The 17,460-nt window shown below is 44.9% G+C and overlaps 1 protein-coding gene across 1 annotated transcript in view; it reads left to right on the forward strand.

Moving 5' to 3' along the window:
* The first annotated feature begins 11,442 nt into the window (after nucleotides 1–11,442).
* Nucleotides 11,443–17,460, forward strand: part of TGFBR2 (transforming growth factor beta receptor 2) — a 92,493-nt gene continuing 86,475 nt past the window's right edge. Inside the window, exon 1 of the mRNA XM_019984582.2 lies at nucleotides 11,443–12,124. Within this exon, the coding sequence (XP_019840141.2) occupies nucleotides 12,031–12,124 (94 nt within the window). The 5' untranslated portion in view covers nucleotides 11,443–12,030. The remainder of the gene's footprint in view (nucleotides 12,125–17,460) is intronic.

Genomic DNA, 17,460 nt, shown 5'->3' on the forward strand with positions numbered 1-17,460 from the left:
TAGCTATGTCTAAGAGTTATTAACATTAAGCATAATATTTTCATTGTGCCTAGGTTTAGTATAAGTTTCCTTCCACTCCTGATCGTGACTCCAGTAAGAGTTGTTATTTCACACTGCTTTCCCTGATAAGAGTCTTATGCCCTCAGATGCATCTTTCAGTCGTCCCAGTCACTAATTTGAAAATCTCATAATATTGTCTTTGATCATCCCCTCCGCTGTTCAAAATCTTCGCTTGGCGGTGGCACTCACTTCCTCTTACAGAGAAACTAGAGACTTTGGACTATTAATGAATACTGTTTGATGCCATCCTGAGATGTTCTCTAGAATTTTTTTAAAGAAATTATCATTGGTATTTATGTTCACCAATCTATAGAATGCTAACATAAAGGTCAGTTCTTGGTTGCTTAAGGAAAGTAGGATGTGTATTTTCAGTAAAGAAGGTGTGAGGAATGGAATCACATTTTATGAAGGGAAAAGGAAGTAGGTCTGACTTACAGGTGACTGTTTCAGGATGGGAGAACAAAGTAATGGGTGCAGAAAGTGATAAGATTTTATGGAAAGTAGACCCCAAGGCAAGAGTTTTGCACATAAATACAAGTTTTCTTGAGATGTTGAACTGCCTTTGATAATGGATTTTAAGTTTCTTTACTTCTGGAGTGATCTGTTCTATGTTTACCTTTGAAATCTTCTTTGTTACTTTGGCTAAGTGGATATATAGTTTCACAGTGATCTATATGATTCTATCTGACTGAGTGTTACAAACCCTTTTGCTATTTATTGACAAAACTTCCTAAATAACTTGACTTCTAGCTGACTTTGGGATGCTTCACAGGGCCCCTGAGACATCCCAAAGAGCTATTAGACTACCTGGGTTCATTGGACATGTTAAATTAAATGGGAAGTACTGTTGAAGGGATGATAAATCTTCTCAGGTTATACTGTATGGTTGATGTTACTAATACAGATATTCTGAAATTATGTGGAATTCATATAGATCTTATATGCCCTGATAAAATATGGTCAATTATAATTCTAGTTATCATATTAAAGTGTTACATATTACAGCAATGACTAGGCTACTTGGGCAATTGCAATTTAATCAGATTTTAAACTTGTCTTATAGGATTTCACTCTGATGCCTTTGCAAGAATACTGCTACTTCAAGATTTATGGAAAAGACTTTTCTGAGATTAACCAATAAACAAATTTTGCTTGTTTGTTATCTGATAAACTGGTAACAGACTGTAATTTAGTCTACTCTCTCTGGCGACCTCATGGACTATACAGTCAATGGAATTCTCCAGGCCAGAATACTGGAATGGGTAGCTTTTCCCTTCTCCAGGGGATCTTCCTGACACAGCGGAGGAAGATCTTCCTTCCTACCACCTGAGCTATGAGGGAAGCCCTATATGGTTTCTCTCTGATGCCTTTGCAAGGATACTGCTACTTTCAAGATTTATGGAAAAGACTTTTCTGAGATTAACCAATAAACAAATTTTGCTTATTTGTTTTCTGGTAAACTGGTAACAGACTGTAATTTAGTCTACGCTCTATGTTAAGAGAACAAAGTTTTATTAGAATGCAGCTTTCAATAACAGATTATTAATTTCTTTGCCTTTAAGTGATTTATATTTGTTTTTTAAATCTTTTGTTATTTTGGTAAAGTAAAGAAGCATTTTTTAAGGTTATGGTACATGTAGACAAAGCTCATTCTGCTTCCACAAAAAATAAGCCCTCACGGTTAAACTTTTGCTATCCTGATGTCCTTAAAACATGGCAACAGTCTACTCCTAAATGGGGGAATTAAAAATGGGTGAACAGTAGCTGTAAATCAAAGAGTCAGGGCTATGGGAAATCCAAGACAGCTGCTTGGCTTTTCCCGGCTCCCTGACAAACCTCATTTTTATTTGATGGGTTAAAGCCTTCCCTGGCTACAGGGTTAATGCCCTCATAATGAAAAAAATCATGTTTCACTGAATACTAAGTTTTGTACATTGTTAAACTAAGTTTCTAGTTTTGTTAATTAAGGTCTAGTGTTTACTAAGACTCATTTCTGAGACAGTTACCAATCTTCAGATAAAGATCAGATGCTCTGTGATGTACACCCAGGAGATTAACACCAGGCTATAGGCATTTAACAAGTGAAGTCAGATGACCTGGGGTATACTGGGCTCTACCTAATGAAGGTTCTTGACTTAAAATCTTGCTTGTGACCTTACTAATAACTGCTCACTATACTATTTTCTATGTCACTTGTTTCAGAAGATTGTTTCTTACATTACCAAATGTGTGCCTGAGCCTGTGATAAAATGCTGATATGCAGTTCCATATGAGATCAATGATTATAATAATATAACTCTAGATATGGGAAGAAGCAACAGCAGTATTTTCCTGGACCAAGAGGCTAGTAACACAGGAATGGTCCAGAGACTTGCTACTCACAATGCCTGGTCCAGTAGCAGCACACAGAGTGGCCTGCCAATGGAATCTTCGTTAAACCTGGGAATGAGCCTTCCTAGACCCGAGGGACACAGTAGCCAGGAAATGCCCCCAAAGCATGGTCAAATATGGGGCTGGGAAGGGACTGGAAGTGGGCATTCACCAGCTGCCTCTGCAAAGATTACATCATGACCACTGTAAGCTCCTGACCTTCAACACCCCCTGAAAGGAGCTCAGGGTGGAGATCAGAAACAAGGCACCCTGTGCTCTGGGAAAAACCTGGAAGAACCGGCCTTCGAATACTCAGATGTTTTCAAGTAAAGATTTTATGAGCCCAAATCTTTGCATCTTCTTGTACCTAGAGAAACACTAATGTCACGAACCAGGTCTGGGCCTGGTTCTCCTGGCTAGCCCTGAGCAGCTTTTCTATTAATCTTTGGGCCAAATATCTTTAACTTTCTTTCTAAGTTTGTTTCTTCTAGAATACAACAAATATCCAAGTGATAGTTTGACAAGAATATTCCCTGGCCAACACCCAGACAGTGCTGAAACAAGCCTCCTTATCATTCCATGGACTCTCATCTCCCTCTGTAAATGCATCCTGACAGAGAGCAGGCAAAGGGAACCCAGAGCCCCACGATGCTCCAGTACAGCTGAAAGAAGCCAGAGTGGTCATCGCCCCTTTTCCTTTGAGACTGGGTTCCCAAATGCCTGAGAAGGGAAATAAGTAGATAGTTAGAGATGAGCAGGGTAGCAAAAGGGGCATGTGGTGACCCAAGGACGAAAGAGCAGATTAAACCAAGGAGGGTTTTTGGAACAAGGAACACCTCTTGTTCCTGCATTTTGGAATGCAGGAATGGAAAAACCAGACCCTTCTCGTCCTTCCCTCCCCCACGTTGTAACTATTAATGGAACAGTGTAACCTGTCTCCCCTCCTACCCCATAGGGAGGAGGTGTTTGCCTTACTCTTCTGCCCACCCTGTATACCTGCCTCATCCTATAAGCAAATGACCCTCAAGACTCCTATCCCACTCCTTGTACCCCGGGTATAAAAGTGGACGAAGGACCCCCATTCAACATCTGTTCTCCCTTGAGCTGGCCTGCTCTTCTAACAGTGTCTCCCGCTCTAATAAACTTTATTTCCCTCTCATTCAGTCTCAGGTCTGGAAATTCTTTTCCAAGTCGCGCCTGGACCACGACACTTAATACTTATTTTTATTGTCTGCTCCGGGTCTCAGTTGTGGCATGTGAAATCTTTTACTTGGGGCACGTGGGATCCAGCTCTCCAACCACAGATAAAACCTGGGTCCCCTGCACTGGGAGCACGGAGTCCTAGCCACTGGATCGTCAGGGAAGTCCCCCCTTTGGGATTGTGAAATGCCTTATTAATGTGTGAAAATGGAGAACTGCTAAAACAAAACTCTCAAAATTTTGCTACATTTACATGGCTGCAACATATAATAAACATACAAATGCATATTCATATGTATTTATGAGAACAAATACATAAATATAATTGTGTAATTCACAAGATAATTGGAGAAATTCTACAGTTCTTAATTCATAGTTGATATGATTCGTATTTGGTACACAGATTAATAGCCATATGGTGACTAGAGCATCTTCCTCTTTCCTTATGATCAGTGAACTTCTCTGGTATTAGTTAGGAATGATTTTGTCTGGAACTAATGACTTATACAATATCAGTTTATTATGTCTCATGGTTCTGCCATCTGGACTGAACTCACTGAGCCTATTCCCTCTGCATTTTCTGGGGCTGGAACGTTCACGATAGCTTCATTACTCAGATGTCTGGTGCTTCTGCCAGGCTGCTTGGATAGCTGGTGCCTGGCTGGGGGTCTCTTTTTCCATGTGGTCTCATGTGGCTAGCTTGGGCTTCCTCAGAGCATGACAGTCTCCGGGTATGTAGACTTCTTAACCTGATGACTCATTTCTGAGAGAGGAAGTCCCCTTTGAGACTAGTCCTTGAACTGGTGGTGTGTCATTTCCATCATATTCTGTTGGTGAAAGTAAGATACAAAACCAACCCTTTAAAGGAGGGGGAAAATAGAATACAGACCCCATCTTACCTCTGGATGCAGGAAGCAACGTGTGGGTCCAGTGCGGGGAGGGAGGAGTCACAGCCAATTCTGAGGGCTTGGCTACCCCAGTCAGGTAACATCCATACGGAGGTAGCTGCCCTATTGACTCACTGGTTCTACCGTGATACCGTTGGCATCCCTCTCATTGTTGAAAGGTCGCGGCATCACCTCTGTGTCAGTCTCTGCTCATCAGGTCCAAAGGTAGGAGACGGAAGTGGTGAGGGGCATGTTGCTTTCTTTGGGCACTCCTCTGCAGTCACATAAAGAAAAAATCTTTCTCATAAGCCCCGATCGGATTTCTTCTTACATGTCTTTGTGCGAAATTGGATCATATATCTACCGTTAAAAAGGATGAGTCCTTTCCCTAAGTTGTAGTTAAAGTCACATCCTAATCAAAATTGGATTTCTGAGCACAGTATGGAAAGGGGAGAATAGATTTTGTACAAAGCAAGTAACAGTGTTGGCCACGTTCTGTAACTGCTTATATACAGCTTATATACTCCAACCAACATTGTAGAACAGTTACATAATTGCATATAACTTCAGATAACACTGTAATATTCACATTAGATATTTACCATCCACATAACAAGCCCCAGACCAGTGTTTGACTTTAAGAACTCTTTGCCTCTAGTGAGAAGAGCCATACAGATCTAATTGCAGGAGTAGCAGAATTGGGGCCAAAACATTCCATCTAAAATCCCCTCATATTTATAATCTAGTATTCTGAAATCTTTGCCTGTCCTTATGCACTCCAAGGTCACACATCTTGTCTTCATGCTGCCATTCCGTGTACCTGTAACATCTTACCTTATGCCTTCACCTGACCATCCTTCAAGATTCAGCTCAAAAGGGCCTTCTCTTACTCTTAAGCTAGATTGATGGCCTCTGTTGCCTGTCTGCTCCCCATGGTACTTGGAGCTCATCACCACTGTGCTAATCATATTATCAGATTTATTAATATTGTGTGTTTACTTATATATGTTTCACATTAGATCATAAAGACAGCCTGATGCCCTTCAACTAAAGCTAGGATTACATTTTCTGAGTCCTCATATCTTCAGTGCTTAAAGAGTATTTGGGTCCCAGAAAATCCCATGGAAGGAGGAGCCTGGTGGGCTGTAGTCCATGGGGTCGCTAAGAGTGGGACACGACTGAGTGACTTCACTTTCACTTTTCACTTTCCTGCATTGGAGAAGGAAATGGCAACCCACTCCAGTGTTCTTGCTTGGAGAATCCCAGGGACGGGGGAGCCTGGTGGGCTGTCGTCTATGGGGTCGGACAGAGTTGGACACGACTGAAGCGACTTAGCAGCAGTAGCAGCAGCAGAGAATCAATGCTGGTCGAGTAAATGGATGGACAGTAGGCTGAAATTCTATCCTGAAGGCAAGAGGAAGCCACTGGATAATTTTAAATGTGATTGTTATTGTTGTAATTTCGGTGGGGGAACATTTTGGTAGCAGTGAAGAATGTAGTAGAACGGGTGAGATTGAAGAGGTGAAAAGATTGGGAAACTGACATAAGACTCTATGAAGTAATGAGAGAGAGAACTAAAATAACGCCGGTGTTGAGGATGGGAGTGGAACAGACTCAGTATTTAGAAAATAAAAAGATCCTAATTCCCAGTTGGTTCTGGGGGGCAAAATAGGGGCAAACTCTTGGCTGATTTTTATCTTTCTGGCTTGGGTTACCCATGAAAGATAGAGCCTTTTCTTCATATTGGAAATGTACCACAGGACAGATATTCTGGAGTCCAATTTTAGAATAATGAGCGTATGGTACCAGTGGAACACCCATGAAGAGAGTCGAGTAGGCAGTTGGAATAATTGTAGCTTCAGTGAAAAATCAGAGCTTGATAATTAGATTTGGGAACATAGATTAGTAAAGTCATAGAAATAGCTGTGTTCCACAGAAGGAACGAGAGAAGGGGCAGAGAACAAGCATCATAAGAACCAGCACTGACCAGTGATGACTGGACGGAAACAAACCTGTGAAGATACTGAGAAGGAGCAGCTGGAGAAGCAGGCAGAAAGTGGGGTGGACTAGTTTGTTAGGGCTGCCATAGCAAAATACTGCAGACTCCATGGCTTACCCAACAGAAATCTATATCTCACAGTTCAACAGGCTAGAAGTCTAAAGTCAGGGTGGTGGCAGGTTTGGTTTCTGCTGAGGCCTGTCATCTTGGCTCCCAGGCAGCCGCCTCCTCGCTGTAAGTGCACATGGCTTTTTCTTTGTGTATTCACAGCAACATCCTTTCCTTCTGAGGACATTGGTCACAGGGGGTCGGGATCCTACCTTCAAAGACAGTCATGTTGTAGGGTAGGGCTTCAACCTGTGAATGTTGGGGATACAATTCAGTCAGTACCATGGGGATACAGAAGCAACACGGCAGTCAAAGGAAGGAGAAGATGTGCAAGTGTCTACAGCGTTAGACAAGATTCTGACTGAATTGTGCCTACGGGGTGCATTGGTTGCAGACCAAGATGTGAGTCAAACAAAAGGAGTTTCCACCGGACGGGGGGCGGGGGCTGCAGAGGCTGATTAATGAGTAAGAGACAAGGAAGCAACAGCAAAGGGTGGTGCTGATCCTTCCAGAGTCTTCTCAGAATACAGGGTGCAGGTAGATCAACCACCTGATCAGCTTACCCTAGAGTGGAGACTCCAGAGCTGGACAAGCCTCTTTCGCAGCCGGGCTCTGGTCCTTACTACTCTGCTGCTGCTGCTGCTGCTAAGTCGCTTCAGTCGTGTCCAACTCTGTGAGACCCCATAGACAGCAGCCCACCAGGCTCCCCCGTCCCTGAGATTCTCCAGGCAAGAACACTGGAGTGGGTTGCCATTTCCTTCTCCAATGCATGAAAGTGAAAAGTGAAAGTGAAGTTGCTCAGTCATGTCCAACTCTTCTCGACCCCATGGACTGCAGCCCACCAGGCTCCTCCTTCCATGGGAGTTTCCAGGCAAGAGTACTGGAGTGGGGTGCCATTGCCTTCTCCATACTACTCTGCAACCTTGGCCAAATACAGTTGCTTATGTGTGCTTACCTGCAAGGTGAAAAGTAGAGTAATACTGTGAGGACATGCTCCAGAAGTTAAGGGATTTTCTTTGGGTGACAGGGTTAAGGATCCTTTTCATTTTCTGCCTTTGACTTATCTGTATTTCAGAATTTTTCTACCTAAAATTAACATATATTACTTCTGTAATTTTAAAAGGTTTTGTTGTCTCCAAAAGAAGCTGTTCATGGTTTCTGTAAACGTGGCAGAATTGCAGTTTCTGTGAATATCTGGAGAACTGCAAACAAGGAAATGAAAATGGAGTCGAGAAAGATGCTCATTTTTCTCTTTAGTGAGGACAGACATGCACTGAATACTGTAGGGCACAGAGTTGGGTTCACAGCTGAGAAAAATCTGTGCTTGCAAAGATTTTGTAATTGATGGGTTAGAATTCCTCCAAATAAATGAATATGCTCCATGTCAAAATGGGACAAAACATTTTAAAAATAGGTCGTTGTTTAGTCGTTCAGTCGTGTCAGACTCTTTTGAGACCCTATGGACTGTAGCCTGCCAGGCTCCTCTGTCCATGGCATTTCCCAGGGTAGAATACTGGAGTGGGTTGCCGTTTCCTCCTCCAGGGGATCTTCCCAACCCAGGGATCGAACCGAGTCTCCTGCACTGGGAGACAAAGTTTTTACCACTGAGCCAGCAGGAAAGCCTGATAGGTTAAATAAACTAAATGCTCCTAGGGTTCTCCCTGGGGGAGGAGGGATGGCATTAGGCTCGGAGGAATCACAATGTTTCCTGGAGGAGGTAGCATCCTGGACGGACTGAGGCTGGGTGTCCCTCACGCGTTCACTGCTGTCTCAGTGCTATTGGTCACCTTCACAATGGAAGGAAAATTGGTCCAGAGGTAGGAGCTGAGGATGCAGAATGGCCAAGGTACGTGGAGAGGAATTTCCCTGACCACTGCTTTAGTTCCAGTAACCTCAACAGCTGCATGTCAGAAAGTTCAGAGGAGTGGAAAGTTCTTGCCTCATCACAGCTGGGAGATGCAAGACTTGCAGTAACCACATTTTGATCCAGTCCGGTTGTTTTCTGTGTTTATGTTCAGAGTTTGTAAAGCTGGAAAACGAAGATATGCAGGCTGTGTAACTTTTGTTCAAGTTGGTCTTCACTGTTTTTCAATTTGATCAGAACATAAAATGTTCCCCCTTGTTTTCCTTCTCTAACATAGTTCCTCCAGCCTTCTATTTATTTGTTTGTTTACTTGGCTGTGCTGGTCTTAGTTTCTGCATGTGCGATCTAGCTTCCTGACCAGGGGTTGAACCTGGGCCCTCTGTATTGAGAGCTCGGAGTCTTAGCCACTAGACAACCAGAGAAAACTCCCCCTCCTTGTTTTTCAAGCCAGGAGTCATACTTTTAGTTTTTGTTTCCATCTGTAAAAGGCCTAGTTTTTGCAACTGGATCTTAACTGCTTGTGTGAATGCACAGTAGATGACATTAAGTTAAATATGCAACTGTATGAGAGGACCATGGCTTAAGGGTATCAGACTGTTCTTACAGTGAGAATCCCCAAAGGAAGGTCATATTGACAGATATGTAAGATTGTCAAATTGCAGTATACGTGAGTTTACATGACTCTGATTTCACCTCAGTGGTTTCTGAAAGATGAGTCTGCACTTGGCAATGCTGAATTCAGACTCTCAATTTCACAGGGGATTGAGGATGACATCAGAAATGTTAAAGGCAAACAAAATTAAAACCAGCATTAATCATATACAATGACAGAGATCACCAGTTAAATATTCCATCCTGGATTCAAATACCTTAAACCTGGCCTCAATGTAGAATATCTGTTCATTGCATGCAATAAATATAGAAAAGAAGGCCTTTGGAATTGATTGGGCATTTATTTGCCTCACTGTGTTTCTGGGAGTAAGGAAGTGAGTGTATGTATACTGGCCAGAGGAACTTGGGTGAGTTTAGAAAAAAAGAAAAAAACAAAACCACATACTTCTCCATTTGTAAGAAAAGGAAGTAGTATGACATCATCCTCAGCTAAAATCTAGCTTGTTTATATCTCAGTTTGTTAGGTAATAGAATGCCTTGTCCCGAGAGATTAAATAGGATGATTAAGTACAGTTTTCTTCTGAATCTTGATTACCTCATTCATTTATTCACGTAACAAATGTCTCTTAAACACCTATTCTGTGCTAGGTCCTGAGTATACAATAGTGAGTGGAGGAAAAGATATATAATTCCTGTCCTTGAGAAATTTGGACATGAATTGGGAGAATAAAAAGGAAAAAAATGACACAAATTATTATAAAACTGCAGGTGTAGTAAGTGCTAAAAAGGAGAGGCCTATGGTGCCGAGTGAATCTATAATAAAATGGAGGGTGGGGAAAGCTTGCTCATCAAGGAAGTCAGGATTCACCCAGGGAGACCAGGAGCAGGCTGGGTGGAAGGGAGAACAGAGGAAGCAGAAGAAGGGGAGTGCACATCCCTCTGGTGGAGTGGGGAGGAACACACTCCGAGCAAGTTCTAGGAATTTAGAGATGCTCTCAGTGGAAGAGGAGAAACCCGAGAAGGTCACAAGAGAGGAATTGGCTCCAGGGCACCTTAAAGGAGCTTGGCTCCTATCCTCTAGCTCAAGAGCTGTGGGAGGTCTTCAAATGACTTTAATAGAAGGGTTGGGACAATCAGGTTTGCCTTTTGGAAAATTGACTTCCACTCTAATTTGAGAAATAGGGTGAAAAGGCCCAGAATGGCCCTGACTGGGGATGCATGGATGGGGAAACTCCTACTCAAGGGATGGTGGTGGCCTGGGCGGCGACTGCGGAGGAAACAGGAGAAACAGATTTTGAACTCAACTTTTCTCCATCACTCAAGTGGCTTTGGCAAGGCCGTTGGTGGGAAGGAAGATGCCCAGCCCTGCTGATTTCATCCCACTTCCTGCATCCTAAAGTCTAGAGCTAGGAAGTGGTCTTTTCCTAAAAGATGCATGCAGAGGCAGCTTCCACGCTGGGTGGAGCAGTGGTGGCAAGACTTAAGTTTATTCCAGGATCACGCAAAAGAACTCTTGAGATTGACAGGGAAGATGGCAGGGTTGGGTTTCCAGGGAGAGCTAGTTGCCTTTATTCCCAGTAAGGCTGGCCACCTGCCTCTGCAAACAAGCTTTCTCTCAGATAAAAGAGTTGTATTGTGTAACCTCCTGGAAGATCTCCTGACCAGAGGGCTGTACTGAATCTAAATCTTTCAGGGCTAGAAGTAGGGTGAGCATATCTAACCAGGACACATGGGGAAGAGAAGGGGGGCCTTCTAATAATTCAACTTTGAAGCAAATATACACCAGGATTGTTTGGGGGCAAACGACCACCAAACCGAGATGGGGAAGTTGGAAGTTCATCCCGTTCTGCTCTCTCACTCATGTCCCCTTTTGCAGGGAGGCGCTCAGGGTCCTGTCCTATCACAGTGCTGGAAGGCAAACCCTGGCACTTAGCTGACCCCAGGCCACTTTTACTCTCACACTTTCTGCCCTACCTGATACATTCTGAAGGTAACATTTCCCATTACAATGATCACTCTGTGATGGCTTGTATTAATTGCTCACTGAGTCACTCCCAGAAAGAAAGAGGCGATTCCAACTGGGAGGCATCACCCAAGAGCTCATCAGAAATAATGCCTCTTAAGACATGCTGAAGCAGAAGCCGCCTTTTAACACGATTTTCAGGGGCACACTGAAGTTTTCCACCTGCAGTAAGATAAACATTTTACAATGTGACGATGTAGGCAAACACAATTAATTGAAACAAAAGTCTAATGAGGAAATACTACTTTATTGGGGGGAAAAAAACTGTGCTAACAACTCCGATTTCAGCATCTACTCTTGCCACTTGAAGTTTGAAAACCCCGCTCTGAGGCACTTAGAAGCAGCCCGAAGAGGGTTGTAGGGAAGTGGGAGGATGCTGGTTGGGGGTGCTCTGGAGAGTGCATATACACCCTGCGTTCAGTGACTTTCTGGAACTTGTGCGCTTATTGCTCAGCAGTCCTCGGAGCGGGGAACGTGGAGGGCAGCGAGGGGCCGCTGAAAGTTTGCCAAAGCCCCGGAGGGGCCGGTCCCGGGGCCGTGATTGGCAGCTGCGAGAGAGGGCGAGGGCCGGGAGCCGAGCTGGGGAGCAGGCTCCGGGCGGCGAGAGGTCCTGCCCAGCTGTTGGCGAGGAGTTTCCTGTTTCCCCCGCGGCGCCCGGGCGAAGTCGTGAGTCACTCGCACGCCGGGCCCGACGACACTCCGCGCGCGCACCCGCCGGCCGGGCCGGCCTCCAGCTCCGCTCCCCTCGGCCACCGGGGCCCCCCGCGCCTCGCCCGCCGCCACCCTCCCCGCGGCCCGCCGCGCCACATCTGGCTGCACCGCTGCTGGGCGCCCGGCGCGGGTCCGGAGGGCGCGGAGGCGCGGCGTACGCGCTCGGGCCGGTCTATGAGGAGCGGCGGGGGCTGCCATGGGCCGGGGGCTGCTCGGGGGCCTGTGGCCGCTGCACGTCGTCCTGTGGACGCGCATCGCCAGCACGATCCCGCCGCACGTTCCCAAGTCGGGTGAGTGGCTCCCCGCCTGGACTTGGCGCCGGGGTCCCCGGGTCCCCTCCGGGCTGCGCTTGACAGTCGGCCTGGGAGGCGGGCCGAAGCCGGGACGTGGCCTGGGTCCCCGTGCCCCGGTGCCTTGTGCTGGGACGGGTGGGCTTTTCTTTCCAAAGGCCAGGAAAGTGGCTTCGGTGGGGGGCGCGCAGGGCGCCCGGTCCCCTTTGTGCGGGCAGGAAGGGCGCTGCGTCCCGGGCCGCCCCCACCCCCGGAAAGGGAAGTTTGAGAAGTTGGTGATCGGTGGAGGCAGGACGCGGCGGGCCTCGGAGTGAGCGGCGGGCACACCTGGTCCGGGCCCGGGGTGGCCCAGCTCCCCAAAAGGGCAGGGTCCCCTATTCTCTGCTCCTTCCCAGGGTCACATGCCCCCGGACCGGCCTCTTGGCCCGGAGTAACTAGCAAAGTTTCGAGGAAGAGAGCGATTGCCAAAGGAAAGTTGTCTGGTTCCACTTGGGGTAGGCATGGATGAGGCCAGAGCGGGGGCTTGTCAGGTGAAAGGCGGAGTGTTTACTGAGTGCCCGCTAGGTGCTGGGTGCCTGAGATGTTGCCCGGAGCAGGACAGCCCCTCCTTCCGGGCTTGAAGGCTCTCTGCAGTGGTTTGGTGGAAACAGAGGGGTTAAAATCTTAAATCCCCCTGCCCACCTGATCTTGATGTCTAGAGGGTTTTGCGAGGAGAAAAATGCAGAAATTGCGCTCTTAAGGATTTGTTATGGAAAGTATCCAATCCCTGAGACCTCGACAGTTAGAAATTTTGCAACTCTTAGCTACAGAACTGAGTATATGCATCTGGGATCTGGTAACAGACCCAGAGTCTTTGGACCTTCGTGGGCCTCAGTCTCCTCATCTGTGAAAGGACGTGGTTAGGTCTGGATCATTTTAGTTCCCTTCATCTTTATCATCTTATGTCTCTCTCCTTCCTTTTGATGACTTGGAGATGCCCTGCGTGGATTAGGGATGAAATGTAGAGGATCGGACAGCCCTCTTCACTCTTGAGGACACATTCTGTTTACCAAGGGCCAGAGGCAGACCACTTTTGGTTTTGTCTGGAAGAAATATGGAGGAGTTTCTACATAGGACATTCCATAGTACTTGAAGTGGATTGACAACTTTTAAGATTTATGTTTTATGTTGAAGGTGGCATGGAGATGGGAGTTTTTAATAGAATGAGGAAGAAGCAATATTGTAAACAAAAAGATCCTAACACAAATTTGAGTTCTACAGTTTACTAACAGTCCACTGTTTTATTCTTATATTGCAGTACCAGAATGTTTGACTCTCTGATTATACCCCAGACTCTTAAAAAACCAAGTTATATTTTGCTAATATTTTAAATGGCACCCTTAGTTCTCAGTTTACATTAGAAATCATTAAAACTTTTGTTTCAGTTTATGAAAGAAGGAAATTAGTGGGCCCTGATTCTGTTCGGGTTTGTTTACAAGGATCAGATTTATGATTTGCAAATTCCAGACTCAGTAGTTCATGAGTCAGTCTCAGTTCATCTATATACACACTTTTAAACAATTAGCTTAAAAGCCAACTGGCTTTTTATTTGGGCTTTTAAACAGCATTACAAAACCCACAGATTTCATATTTTTATGGAATTAAAGCCACAAAATGGTTTAACCCTTGTAATAGGTATTCATTTGAAGTTACATTTTTGAAGATAGTTAAAGGTCAAAGGTAGCTATAATCAAGATAGGAAACCTAATTCTACTTGTATTTAATTTTCCATGGAAGTCAGTAGTTTTAGGATTTTCCTAACATAATTAGTAACCTGTCGTGACATTTTTCAAAGTATCTTAATGCATAGTAAGGGAAGAAATAAGATTTTTTATAGCCTTCTCTTGGGTTACTTAAAAAAAAATTCCATCTTATGTTTAGGATATTGACAGGTGAGCCAAGGATTTCAGTACACGGACAGACATCACTAAGCTATATACTGAAAGGTATCTGAGTTTTTGTTTTTGACTTAGTAGACTCACTTATCCTAAATGCCTCAAATTAAGTAATTGCTCTTCGGAGGAGAACTTTAAATGTCTGAAAACTCTTCAGATCTGAAAAATATAACTTTTACTTTTCAAATACCTAACAGGATACCCTTGTAGAGGACTCAGTGTTGATGAAAATGTCCGTACAGATACATTTCTTTTCCCAAATCACTGCTGATTTTGTCAGGGTTCTGGAAACCACTAGGCCTAGAATTTGATCTATTTGCTTTTGTCCCCAGAAAGCACGTTTCTTACCTCTAGGTCACTTGCATTAATGGCATCTTATTTTTAAGCAATTACGGTTTTTATAAGATGCGCATCATGTTTTGGATTCCTGGTCTTTTTTTCAGGGTAGCACCCCACCTTGAAACACTGCTGTCTGTAGAACCAGCATCCCTGCTACATGGTCTCCATTTCCATTATCAACACAACTTAAAAAAAAAATTTTAAACCCTGTTTTTCCAATTAAGAATGACACTTCATTGGTGCTGTTGCAGAAAATGTCCATCACCCTTTCTTCCTTCTTAACAGTATTTATAATGTCATTTGGTGCCAGGCAGGTGGCTCAGACCTGGAAACAGCATCTTGAGTAAATAAGACAGGCCTGGTCTTTGCCTCTGTTGAGTCTAAGATACAGGAGTGTGTTGAGACCCAGAGAAGGATATATATTCTAACCCTGGGTCCTAGGAAGCATTATGGACCCTAGACCCCTTTGTCAGAAGCCCACTTTGGTGAGTGTTGAGTGTTTCCTTCCATTCCCTCCACTGTCCCTCTGAACATAGGTTTTTCTTTGATCCATGCTTTTCTATGCCTGCCTTGTTCCAGGCCCTCAGTTGGGTCACCCCACTTTTGTTCAAGCTGCTGTCTGGAACTCCTGCTGCCTTGGATAATTTACGGTCATCTTTTAAGACTTACCTCAAGGGTCATCTTAAGCAAACCTGCTTTCAGTGCCCTGGGTGGAGCGAAAGTTTCCCTCCAGGGGGCAGGCCTCTCTGGTAACAGCAGTAAGGCAGAATTCTCTATGGGACTCTCTCGAAGGCAGTGGGTTTGTCTTACTTGTTTTTCTGACTTCCAGGGTCTCCAGCAACACCTGGTGCATCACTTAGCACCCAGGAGACGCTGCACTGAGCCTCCACGTCATCCTCCGGGAGGCAGGGCAGGCCGGGCGGGCATGTTCACACCCAGGCAGTCACTGTTTATTGGGTGCTTGGTCTGAATGGTCAAATCTTTACTTTTAGTGAGAATAGTTTGGCTCTGATCTTAGTAGGCAATTTTGCTGTTTTATACTGTGTCGTTGGTCCTTTTATTCTGATGATCTATTGGAAAAGCTGCTTTTAACTTCTGACAAACATGGAGGAAAGCTAAACCAGCCTCTTTAGCTGTTCAATTGAATTTGTGTAGAGCATTCAAAGCCATTGCAAAACTTTTTCCAACTTTCTCCCAAAGATAGTTTCCACTGAATACTAGAAATACAAATCCATTCCCCCCCTCCTTTTTTTTTTTCTAGAAAATTGTCGAAAGGAGACTTTCATTAAAAATGAAGTGCAGAAATCTAAATTTAGCTTTGAAGTTTCTTTTTTCATCAGGGTCTTCTGTTTGGGTTTTTAAGCAGTGAAGCAGAGTCTGTCTAAGGGAAGTGTGGCCCTGGGGCAGCTGCTGTCTGCAGAAGAGCAGTGTCGCTCTTATTTAGGTCTGATGCAAACCACCAAAACACTTTAAAATAGGGTGTGGAGGAAATGTCCTTCCTGGCTGCAGCATGGCATTATTTAGCCAATTTCCACAGAAAAACATAACTCTGTCACCTTGTTGGCTCCTGCCCTTTGGGGCCTTTGGTGTAGCATTCCAGAATAACTCATGATTTTCAGTAGAAGTGATTTAACAGATAGGCATTAGCAGCAGGAACGCTCACCATGTTTCACACTCCTTCTTTCCCTTGTAATATTTTGCTCTGTATGCACTTGTGGCTTCTGACCAAGGTGGGATAACGATGATGGTCCTTCTTGCCTGGCATGTTATGGGGTTTGGGAAGCCAAGCAGGCACACTAGCTCATCTCAAGGACAAGTAAGGAGAAGGGAGAAGTAACATGTGAGAAGCTTCTCTGAGCCAGTGGCCTGACATTCCTATCTAATTTAATCCTCAGAAAAAATGGAGAAGCTAAGTTTCATTATCTTTATTTTATAAATGGGGAAGGTGGAGTCTGTACAAGGCCACTTGAAGTTAGCCTCTGTGTGTGTGTGTGTGTGTGTGTGTGCATTTTCTAATCGCGCCTTCCTTGTGTTCTGCTCAGTGTATCTGTGTGAACATGTGTGGAGATGGAAGTTACGGAGTGAGTCAAGTGCTATCATAGGAAAGGGGAATTTACCATCTAATATCCATTCAGTAGATGGGGAAACAGTGGAAACAGTGTCAGACTTTATTTTTGGGGGCTCCAAAATCACTGCAGATGGTAATTGCAGCCATGAAATTAAAAGACGCTTACTCCTTGGAAGGAAAGTTATGACCAACCTAGATAGCATATTCAAAAGCAGAGACATTACTTTGCCAACAAAGGTCCGTCTAGTCAAGGCTATGGTTTTTCCTGTGGTCATGTATGGATGTGAGAGTTGGACTGTGAAGAAGGCTGAGCGCCAAAGAATTGATGCTTTTGAACTGTGGTGCTGGAGAAGACTCTTGAGAGTCCCTTGGGCTGCAAGGAGATCCAACCAGTCCATCCCAAAGGAGATCAGTCCTGGGTGTTCATTGAAAGGACTGATGTTGAAGCTGAAACTCCAGTACTTTGGCCACTTCATGCGAAGAGTTGACTCATTGGAAAAGACTCTGATGCTGGGAGGGATTGGGGGCAGGAGGAGAAGGGGACGACAGAGGATGAGATGGCTGGATGGCATCACTGACTTGATGGACGTGAGTCTGAGTGAACTCCGGGTGTTGGTGATGGACAGGGAGGCCTGGCGTGCTGCGGTTCTTGGGGTCCCAAAGAGTCGAACACAACTGAGCGACTGAACTGAACTGAACTGTTTCATTCAGTGACTCAGAGACCATGATTTACTTTGCTCCTGTGATCTGCCTCCTTCCTAATTGTCATCTGATTGTCATCATACTACAGAAAATCAGGATAGGGAGAGTCTCTTTGCCCAGGGAAATTCAGCTGTCCCTAATAATAGTGTCCGAGTGGTGGGACAGCCTGCGGTGACCCGTCCCTTGACCACTGACAGTAGTTGGACTTGGGCCGACTGTCTCTCAAGATGTGCTCTGCCAACCCTAGGTTCCAGGCGTGTAGGACCAGCATCTGTGTACAGACCTCCAACAGC

Source organism: Bos indicus, chromosome 22, assembly GCF_029378745.1.
Source record: "Bos indicus isolate NIAB-ARS_2022 breed Sahiwal x Tharparkar chromosome 22, NIAB-ARS_B.indTharparkar_mat_pri_1.0, whole genome shotgun sequence".
NCBI lineage: Eukaryota > Metazoa > Chordata > Mammalia > Artiodactyla > Bovidae > Bos > Bos indicus.